At 37.9% G+C, this 11,357-nt stretch overlaps 1 protein-coding gene across 1 annotated transcript; it reads right to left on the reverse strand.

Annotated features, from left to right (window-relative positions):
- Window positions 1–1,332: 1,332 nt before the first annotated feature.
- RPL14 (ribosomal protein L14) lies at window positions 1,333–9,840 on the reverse strand. Its single transcript, XM_007436679.3, has 6 exons — window positions 9,659–9,840; window positions 8,982–9,083; window positions 7,850–7,944; window positions 5,391–5,490; window positions 2,858–2,911; window positions 1,333–1,437 (listed from the first exon to the last, which is right to left on the reverse strand). The coding sequence occupies exons 1-6, from the start codon at window positions 9,659–9,661 to the stop codon at window positions 1,372–1,374; spliced, it is 420 nt and encodes a 139-aa protein (XP_007436741.1). The 5' UTR covers window positions 9,662–9,840; the 3' UTR covers window positions 1,333–1,371.
- Window positions 9,841–11,357: the final 1,517 nt, after the last annotated feature.

Consider the following 11,357-nt stretch of genomic DNA (forward strand, 5'->3'; position numbering starts at 1 on the left):
CCAACTTACAAGCCACAGTGATGTGCAAATACAACCAATTCGGCATATGAAGTGTTACCTACTATATTTTATACCAAGCTAGCTATAAACATATCACTAAGCCTATGCACAGCTGAACCTAGGCCAAATGGATGACATTCAAACCAGATATGGCCCTTACGAGAGTATCCAGATGTCCAGGCTTCTGTTCTTGTGTATTTTATCTGCCAACAGGCATCTGCAAAGAAGTAGAAAGCTACCTCATATAAAACCAGATCATTAATCCACCAATATAGATATTGTGGACACTGATTAGCTCTGGCTTCTAGGTTTTCAGAAAAGAATATTGCTCAGCTCTACCTAGAAATGCTACACATTGAACCAGAGATTAATAGAAATAGGCAGCTGTTAAATGAAACAGTGCCACTAGTTTCAATAAAAAATACTGAAGCCAAAATCCAGATACAAAGTTATAGTTGAAATTACATTTCACACATTATTCTTAAATCTAAGAATCCCTTTATACTGAGTCAATAATTTTCTCAGCAAAGTGAAAAAAAATCCAAACTACCTTGAAGACCACCTGGAAGTTATAACTTGTCCAGAATGCAGCTGCACTGTTGGGCACCCCTAGATTCACCCATGTTACACTTCTGTTGGGCAAGCTGCACTTGCTGAGTTTTTTTCTGGGTACAATTCAAGGTGCTACTTTTCACCTCTAAAGTTCTATACGATACAAGCCCAGGTTATTTATAGGACTGCCTCCCCATGATGGTACCTGCATGTTGCACCAGATTGAATAGAGTGGGCACATTCCAGGCCCCCTCCCTTAAATGTTGCCAACTAGCAGGACCTAGGAAGTGTGTCTTTTCCGTAGCAGCCCCCACCTTGCAGAACACCTTTCCCCTTGAGATCCAGCAGGCCTCCACCTCTTAACCTTCTGGGAGGCCATAAAGAGCTGGCTTTTGCCCCAAGCACTGGGATAAGGCGAGGGCGGAGCCTGATGCGGGTGGTGTTGGCTGAATCGGAGAATGATTGTGGCACCAGGTTTTTACATTTGTTTTATGGTGTTTTGGTTTTGTACCACTGCTGTGAGCTGCCCAGATTTGTGTCTCTTAAGATGGATGTCTTTTAAATAAAGACAAGTCATTTAAATAAATAAATACAGATCTGCCCATTGTATGTGGGGCACTCCTGCCCTCACACCACCAATGTAAATAAATTTTCTGTCTACTCTTAAGATATGTATAAATAATTCATCATTAAACCTAATAGTCCTACAAATACTCAGTTTTTCTTGTTAATTTGGTGAAAGTAATAGAGGAAAATAATCAGACAAGTCAGTGGATCATCTTAGGTGCATATTAAATTGAAGTTTTATTTGTTGACAATTTATGCTTTCTTGGTAGATGCCACCTTTTGAAGCTTTTTAACTTCGTGCTTGATGATCCTGTTTCGCTGTAAAAACAATTAAGTAATAATTATAAAGCAAGAATTTTCAGTTTTCATCTTACAAACTATTCACTTATGAGCAACTGAAAGATAATCTGCCATAGTTCAGTACTCAGTTTTTATTCAACTGTCACTTTCAAATGACAAACTTCTGAAGAAAAGAATAGGATTCTGCTGTTGAAGAATCCTATTCACAATACCTTTTTATTTCAAAAGTTTACTGATGAACAGCTAAAAGCAGAAAGCCAGCTGTATCAAGAGTTGACACTGGGCGTTTACTCATTTTATTTATAGGGTTAAAAAACTGCTCCAATTAATCAACTCTAAGTGGCATGCAACTCCCCAAATCTGGCATTTGCTGCTCTGAAACCTCACCCTCCTGGACTCTTTCTTTTTTAGTAATTGTTTTATATAGGTTTTATGTAATTGAATTCTTATTTATTGTTTTAATGAGTTGTAAGCCGCCCAGAGTCCCCCATTAGGGGGAGATGGACAGGGATAAATTTAATAAATAAATAATAATAAATACATAATAAAAAAATAAAACCAAGCTTGCACATTGCAAAGTTAAGGATTTTAACTTGCACCTAAAACCATTACATTCAGTGCCAGGAAAGTTTATTGACAAGAACAATATAGTTATGGGATGTTAACCCTGAGAAAACTCCTTGTCACCTCTTGCCCAATTTCTGATGGTATTGACATCCTAAAAGCTCTTAAATGATGTTAATATTAAGGCAGGTTCTGAGCAAAAATGTAGTCCTTCAATATCTGAATCCTAAATTAAATCATGCTTTCAATATTAAAAACATTTCAGTAAATGGCTTAAGGATGCATATTTGATATTTCAGTAAGGCTTCCACATGCAAAATGTTTTAAGATTTAAGAATAGCAGAGAGCAAAATAGTGCAACAAATAAAGTGAAAATCCAGTCAGGTAGGCCAAACAATGGAAGAAATGATAAATGTAGCAGTTCAAAAATGCTCTCCCATGTTTTCTTTAGCACAAATATAAAGTTAAACCAACCGGACTGGAAGGCAGTCAACTGCTTCTGAGCATCCATGTCACATCTGTCATAAACACAAATATCTGGACAAGTATTTAGCCCAGGTTGCACATGGATGACACCAATTTGTGATTTTATAGCAGGGAAAAGGAATGTTGTTAATCTCAGAAATAACTTGTGGCTATATTCACTTACATTTTTTTCTCCCACATATTTCTATATACAGCTGTAGGCCTGTTGCAAGATGCTCATGCGGAAAGAGCAATTAACTGCTGAGAAACAGCCTAAAGGCTTTGTCTTAGAAAACTGATAAGATCAGTTTCACCCAGGATATAAAACTAAAATGCCATTGCCAACATGTCTGCAGTTCTTCAACACAGATTTTCAAAAGCAGACTTTTGTTATATACAAAATACCTACCATTTTCTTAGCCTTCATGACCTTATAACGATCAAAATCTGTCATCTTGGCTTTCTATGGAAAGATTTTTTGACAGAGAAGTCTGAGAACCTGAATCTTACCAAAAACTGCCAGCTTCTTTATACATCAGCAAAATACAATCAGTCACCTCATACATAGCTTTTATTTTCAAAACCAAATCAAATCTTTATCACAGTCATAGACCAGCATAAGGGGGCAGGGTATAGTCATTAAAAAGAAGCATAAAGGATCTAATACACACACACACACATATTAGAGTGAAAATGAAAATCTTAAAAAGTTATAAAAAGCTGGAAAATATAAAAGGTATGTTAAGTTAAAACCTAAAAATATATAAAAACAAGAATCATAAAGGAGAAGGAGCGTTAGATGGGTGTAGAGAAACATTAAAAAATTAGTATGTGGAAGATTATATCAAGTTACAAAACACTCTTAATATGGCAAACTAGGTGATAATTAGTTCTCATTTATAAAGTTGAGACCCAAGCACAGATCATCATCCAAAAAATTTTGACTGCTGCTGCAAAGAATTTGGCAATATTGAATGTTGTAGAAGAGTTGGTATCTGAAAGCAAGAGGGTGGTGTAATAATGTCCTGTGTGCCCTGGGTACTGATGCAGTACAGGTAGTCCTCGGTTAACGACCATTTGTTTAGCAACCATTCAAAATTACAATGGCACTGAATGAGACGACTTATGGCTGGTCCTTGAAGTTGTGACCATTCAGCATCCCTGCAGTCACATGATCATGATTCAGGTGTTTGGCAATCGGCTCATAATTATGACGGTTGCAGCATCCCAGTGTCATATAATTGCCTTTTTTTCCCTTCACTGCCAGATTCCAACAAGCAAAATCAATGGGGAAGCCGGCAGGAAGCCACAGATGGCGATCACGTGATGCTGCACCTAATTATTCCAACTGGAACTGCCGTTGTTAAGTCAGCACAGTCACATAACATCGCACTTTAGGACATGTTGCTTAACAACGGAAGTGCTGGTCCCAATTACCATCATTAACCAAGGGCCACCTGTAATGGTAAGATGAGACTAGTACAAATGTCTCTGTAGTACAGGCACTGGAGAAGCACATGCTCTGTTGTCTCTGTGTGTCTTAAAGTCACTGGGAAAGCTTTTACTTTTTTCCCACCACAATCATATAACTGTTAGCAGTGTACAAGTATAAAACATATATAATATATAAAAAATTAAATTAAAATCACAAAAACATGAATATAAAACTGAAGTTATATAAACAATTTGCTTTAGATATTAACACAATTAGACCTTGTTATTACAATGACATGCTTTTTTCCCTAATAAGCTCAGGAAAAAGTTTCTCCTTTTAGCTTCATCATATCATCTGAGAACTAATGAATGGCCCAAGGTCACTCACACAGTGAAAGGGCTGTAAAGGAATTTAAGAGCATTCAACCATGAAGTGGAAGAGATTTATTTATGCTTATTTTACATATCTGAATCTTCAACCAAGGATTTACATACAGGCAGTCCCCAGGTTAAGAACGCCCTGTTTAAGGATGACCCTTAGTTAAGAACAGAGCCTACTGTAGCAAAATTTGAATTAAATACACAATTTGAGTTAAATACACAATGGTTTGAGTTAATTACTACTTATACAGTATTACACACTAATACTGTTCTGGCTTACATACAAATTTGACTTAAGGGCAGACCTTGAGAACAAAACTCGTTCTTAAACTGGGGACTACCTGTACTATTAAAAATGACCAAATCTGAAAAAACACAGACTAATACAGAGAAATTTAAAGAACCTGAGAGGTAAAGATCTTTTAATTTAATAATTAAAAAAAGGCACAAAGCTAAGATTCCCCAAAACCTTTTAAAAAGATTGTGCAGGCAGGCTGCAAAAAGCATAATTAATTGTGCTTCTATTATTTAGATTTATATCCTTTCTTTTCATACAGAAGTTCAAGGCAGCATACACAATGCTCCCTCTTCCCATTTTTCCCTACAAGAACTCTGAAGCAGGCTGGGGTGAGAGTGATTGGCTCACAGTGTTTTCTATTAGAAGCAATTTTCAACAAAATTAAAAGTCATCCCTGTAGCTACTTTTTCTGTAGGCTGAATAGTACGCAGCACTTAGCATGGACTACTAACCCAATTACTTTTGTTGACCTAGGATGATGAGAGAGGGATAAAAGGATTATTTCAAGTTCCTATTGTTATCTATCGCAGAACATTTGAAACAATGTGGAATGAATGCTCTCTTTTGTCCCAAGTTCAGGACAGAGCATGTGAACAAAGGACATTTTGTTCAGAATCCCAACTGTTTTCCAGAGTCCTATAGCGTGCTGCACCTCAAATGGCAGAAGCATCAAAAAGACAAGTTTGCTGAACAACTTATTATATAGGCAGTTAACTGGCAACAGATACTGCAGAAACAGAGTTGTTAATTATACTTCATCATTTAGCTGCTTCCAAAATGCCATTTAACTCAAAACTATTGTTTATTTTATGTGGTTTCAAAAACATACCTTCTCCCTGGCCTCAATTTTTTGCGCCCATCTGGTGGCTTTCCATTTCTCATTAATGTTTTCTTTTTCCCAGGCAATTCGCACACATTTTTGACGAGCACTGTATTTAAAACACAAATTATTTTCTATTTGTAAGATTATTTTTCATTTACAATCAACATTTATGTAAGATGTACTTAAAAACATTTTAGTTTTTTTCTCGTGTCAATCTCGAGAGCACTAAACTTTCTGCTGGCAATAATTAGTGAAAGGTAGAGTCAAAAATAAGACCTTTAATCACAGCAGCAATAACTTACTATATCAGTCCCCTTAAAAAATTGTGGCTCAAAAAGTTATTTTGAAAAATATATAGTTTTTCTTCTTTGAAGAAACAGTATCACAGCTAGATCTTGCTACAGCTCTAGGACTTACCTTTATTCTACATGATGACTGCATATGCAATTCATACTATGCCATACTTTAGTGCAGGCATGCAAATGTTTTTCTGAGCAGAGGGCCATATTCCAAAAAAGTAGGGAGAAGAAAAATATGAAATTATTTCATTTTGTTCTCAATTAATGAAAAGTTAACATAGTTAATACTCTGCAGTCATTTGTATAATAAAGATTGCAGTTTGGTAATTATTTTTGGAGGTCTATAAGGTCTCCATCCAAGGTTGAACCTATGGGTTATGCTTTTGCTTCAGTAGTATAGTAGAACTACTGTAGCCTATTGTGTGTTAGCAAACTACAACTCAATGGAACCTGAAGCTGGTGGGAGATGGAGACCAAAATGTTTAGTAATTTATTTATACAATACCTATACTGTCCAAATCAATTGACTCTGGACAGTTAACATAAACAATCCATAATAAAACTCAAAATTGTTAGACCAAAATAACATGGCTAAAAGATGGCTGCCCAGTCACCATCCAATCAATCTAATGCCCACTTAAAAAGAAGTGTTCAGGGTTTTCTGGAATGTCACAAGTGCAGGGACCAGTCTTACTACTGGTCAGGACAACCTATCACAGCACCTTGAACAAGTCCTGTCTTACAGGGCAGGCAAATCATAGAACGCAGTGGTCCCAAATTTTACCTGTGCTCTACCATATAGGCTGTAAAGCTGGTAATTAGCACCCTGAACTGGGTCCAGAAGTTTAGCATGTTGCAGAGTCACTACACATGGTGATAAGGATAGGAGTTACTGCCACTAAGGCTCCTTTGTGCAGTTAGGGCATAACTGGCATAGGGACAAAAGCTCCCTTAGCCATGGCTTCTATCTGCAGATCTACCAAGAGCAGTGAGTTCAGGACAAACCCAAAGTACAGCACTGCTCCTTCAGGGGGAATATGATCCCAACATTGGTACTAATATTTTAGGAATGCCTACATGTTTATTCGTTAATGGTACCTGCCTTGCTAAGATATAATTGGAGCGCCTTTCCTTCATCCAGATCCTCATAGTCTCCACCAGGTCAAGACTTCCAGAGTATCTCCACTTCAGCCTCAGTTTGCAATATAAAGTTGACTATCACCCACATACTAATAACTCATCCCAAACCGATGAATGACATCTCCCAACAGCTTCATATAGCTATTATAAAGTATGGGAGAAACAAATATATAAAAGACCCACTAGTGGCCCACTCCTTCAGTGTGATGGTGCTGAATATTAATTAGTTCTAAATAAGTCAACTTTAAATAAGGATTTTAAGCCTAATTTAAATTACCCATAGGTAATATTAGCAACTAAGGTTGTATATTGCTTTGGAATGTACAATAGCTGCATAATCCTGGAAAAAGGCACAACTGCTTTAATGAGTATCAGACAGGCAGTGCATTTGGACTCCCGGGCATTCCAAAACACATCTTTCAAATCAAACCCAGCCCTTTTAAATTATCAGTCCAGATAATATTCCACGCTACATGCTATCCACTTGCTTGAGTGACGCAATTCCTTCATACGGCTTTATTTGAATTCAGAACATACAGAATCGTAATTCTGACAGAATAGCTTTGCTTGATGCTATTTTATTATATAAGATTTTGCCACTGGATGGATTAAAATCAATTTAGGAAAATTACCTACAAATTATCATTGAGGAAATTCTAGAGTTGGTAGGCAATGGTCTAGATTGGAAATACTTAAAACTATAAGTAAGAGCTTAATATGAAGTTCTGATGTGTGAACATTTTTATACCTTGTGAAATCATTTTACAGTAACTTATTTTAAGTTAATTAATAAAAAAATTAAAATAACAGAATAGCCTTCATGCTGACATCAAGGCTTCCTCTTGTGAATAACCTACTACACAAGAAAGTGCTTGTCTCCCTACATTCCCACAAAGTTTTCAGCCATGATAGAATAGGATAAACTCTTAACATCCTTCCAGTAGCAGCAGTAATGCAAGTATTTCTGTATTAATCCAAATTTAGAGGGTAGTGATTCTGGATATCAACAGTATCACAGTAACCAACCTGTGAGGAAACTTCAGAACAAAATCGGTTAACTGCATGCACTTGAAGGGCATAGCCTGCCTTCTGACACCACTGCAAGGACCATCAACTAGGGCCTGTAGAAACCAAGGGAAAAATGTAAGTTTTCTGAAGCTTTCCAGATAAATATTTAATGCAGAGATTACTTTCAGGTAGCCTACAGATTTGTTCAGATCCTAACTTTAAAGACATAAAATGGAGTCTTTAATGGAGAAGTTAAAGAACATCAGTGGGTTTTCCCCCCTCTTTTCAGTTCATTTTACACTCACAAGAAACATTCTTTATAAGTTACCAACAACTTCTAATTTCTGTCTCTGGGGTTCTTTTGAGGATCATGAGGAAGATTTAAAAAGGATTTTCAAGAACACCAGTGTTAATACTCTTAACACTAAAATAATTACTTCATATCACAAACCAATGCACATTCTTTTTTTATTGAACACAGTGAGACTAAATGAAGAGGATGTTATATGTTGAGCAGACTACAGAAGAATTTCTGAAGTGCTGAGTCTATAAATAAGCTTGCAGAAAATAATCATACCTAAGAAAGCAAATTTACTTGTAACATAACCATGGTTATGTGCATATATCCATACTGCAGACAATCACTGTACTATAAAGAATTCAGTGTAAATCAAGCTGGTTACAGAAACACGAATGTCTGGAGCATTAGAGGAACACCTATACAAGTTTATGTTTGAAAGTCTAATGTGTTCAGAAAGCAAGCTGCTTTGTTCAGATATTCATCTAGGCAACTGATATGCATCTGACTGGTAAGCGTCAATTTCTCTGTCTGAATTTGTCTCCTTAAGGATGCCCACAAAAGATACAAGCTTGGTGAGAAGTTAGAGGCCTGCAATTCTATGCTAACCATAAAAAAGAACCCCCTCTTCTGTAGCTTTCCAGATAAATATTGGAAATGCATGTTAATAGCTTCTTAAGTGTTTAACATAACCATACTTTCTAACAAGCACACTGCAATTACATAGAAAATAGGTGGGCTAACTGTAGAAGGATGGGATAATCAGTCCTGTATGCAATTCCTGATCACTGCTACCTACCACAGATAAAAACATCATTTTATTAAACATACGGCATAAGCACTGAAACTTACCCTGTTTTGGTCGATAACATCCACAATTGCTACCAACTTGCCTGCATGTGGTCCAAATGAAATGTAAGCAACTCGGCCAATCTCAACATAGCGCTTGAACACCTTAATCAGATAAACTTTATTTTAATGACTCAAATGATTCATTACTAGACATGTTTATAGAATTATACAGCTCTTCTAAAAGTCCTACAAAACAGGTAACTTATTTACATCCTATCTTGAATTTTGAAACAATTGAAATAACCGGTTTTTGATATTGTAATATATTATTCCCCAACCCAAAGGCATTTAGATGTGATGGTACAGCCACCTCTTGAATTTGCAGGCAGCGTGGCCTTACAAAAGTTACAGAAATCTGAGAAATTGGAGAAGACTTTCTCACCACGGCCGAGTAGTATCTCGGTCTTCCTCACCAGAAAAAAATGGTAAAAAAATGACAAAACTCCCCCTGCTCCGCGTTAACCACCCACGACCATCTCTTCCTCTCACACCCAAGACAGACTCCTAGGCCCTTCTCCCTCATGGCCCCTCCCGCCTCCCTCCTTCTCGCCTTAAATCAGCCATCGCCAGCCAAAGGAAGTGGAGGCTGTCCCGAGACCCTTCACAACCACCCTCCACCTCAGGAAGCCTTAACAAAACCACCGCGGACAAGGCCTCGACCACGCTCCCGCACTCACCATGATGGCTGCCCCACGAGCCGATGCAGAAAAAGAGAAAGAACCGCTTCCGGTTGCCTCGCGATACCTCCGCCAATATCCTAACTGCGGATGTGCACCAGAGGAAGAGGCGGGACTCAATCGCTCTATTCTCGACGAGGTGGAGGCTGCATAGCAGAGATTGGACAATGACAGGCGAAATGGCCGCTTTGACTGAGAACAGAGAATATTATTGCGCATGCGTATTTCCGGCCTTTCGCTTTTTTTCTTCCACGAATGAATGAAATCAATCGGATGAATTCAAGCGGTTACTTTTTGCGCATGCGTTGTTGTATGAACGGAGTCTGAGAAAGTGCGGCGCCTTCTTCTCCTTCGTCCTTTAAACTGTGTTCATACATAGTAAATGTTGTGTGTATGAAGGCTCGGAAATAAAAGGGAAGGAGGAGGTGGGCCGATAATAAAGTCAATTCCTGGGCAATCCGTGGCAACTTTAAGTCTTCCTTGGGTGAATTCAGTGCCTGCGTTCGAACGATATGCTTTTTGTTATTGAATTATCTATGTTCGGGGTTTGCACAGTACCCTGAACCATAATAATCATGATTAAAACTAGCTGAGTTTAGAATGTTGCTTGTGCAGGCACAAGGCCTTTAATCAACTCCGTGTTGTGTGAACACAGCCACTGGGTTTGCCGAAAAATACGGTTTACTACTGACTTGTACGATTGGGAGTTGCTGCAGGCATACGAAGGAAAAAAGATGGCCCAGTCTCTGTTGGTTTTTAAGGCCTTTTAAATTTTCAATCTGCTTTTTAAGCAGCCATTTTTGGATTTCAACGTTTTTTTGGCAACCTGTTACATTTGTTAGCTGCCTTGGTTAGATATGAATGTCTTACAAAAATGAGGATCCTTGCTCTAATAACTAGAACTACTGCTACAGGTTATTAAGTAGCGCAGGCAAACAATTAAAAATTGGAAAATCAGATTGATTCTAGAACAGTGCTTGAAACACAGATATGATCATCATAGAAAGGAAGTGTGCCAGGTCTGGAGAATGTCATGTGCCAATTTGGGGAGCCCTATAGAAGAATAGTTCCCATGCCAGATCTAGGCTCTTGGGACATGCATGGTCATGCAACTGGTTTAGGCTTGCCTGAATGAGAAGCATATTTTCCCCATTTTCTCTTGTGTGGGAATGCACTCCAGATTCAAACCAGACCCTCCATGCAGAATATCAGTTCCACTCATGTAGGGTTTTTGCAGATGTTCCCGGTGCCTCTGTCAGTTGTTCCAGGAAGAGAGGAAATAAATAAATGTTCTATAATGTGTGTGATGTCTCTGCTGCTGTGGCTGAATGATTAGGAAATTGCTCTAATATATAATATGTGAGTTTGAGTTCTAGTAAATTTTTATTTTCTCTTCTAGATGTGCAAAAGACAAGTAGCATTCATCTTTTCTCATTTCCCAGTCTCATGTATGATGTAGAGAACTACTGAGTGTCTCTATGTCTAAAACTGTTTCCCAGCCTTTCCCTTTGGCTGTTTATCAAGAATCTTTTCTTCATCTGGATCTTGAATCCTTCTCACAACAGGGCCATTTTAAAGCTTTCTTTTTCTTCTCCAACTTGGCATCTTTTAGATACATTGGCCATGCTGGCTGAGAATTATAATCCCAACAGATCTGGAGGGAGTGAGATTAAAGAACAGTGGTGTATACTGAGCTCCA

This window comes from Python bivittatus, unplaced genomic scaffold (genome assembly GCF_059951505.1).
Source record: "Python bivittatus isolate LINGU-HERP-01145 unplaced genomic scaffold, Pbiv_v1 ctg000610_np1212, whole genome shotgun sequence".
NCBI lineage: Eukaryota > Metazoa > Chordata > Lepidosauria > Squamata > Pythonidae > Python > Python bivittatus.

What these genes read in the sequence shown, in the direction of transcription:
- RPL14 (XM_007436679.3), bottom strand. An exon ending in AAATTGAGGCCAGGGAGAAG is followed by an intron (nt 2,912 to 5,390) that starts GTATGTTTTTGA and finishes ATCTTTCCATAG; the next exon opens with AAAGCCAAGATGACAGATTT. An exon ending in TCATGAAGGCTAAGAAAATG is followed by an intron (nt 1,438 to 2,857) that starts GTAGGTATTTTG and finishes TTGTTTTTACAG; the next exon opens with CGAAACAGGATCATCAAGCA.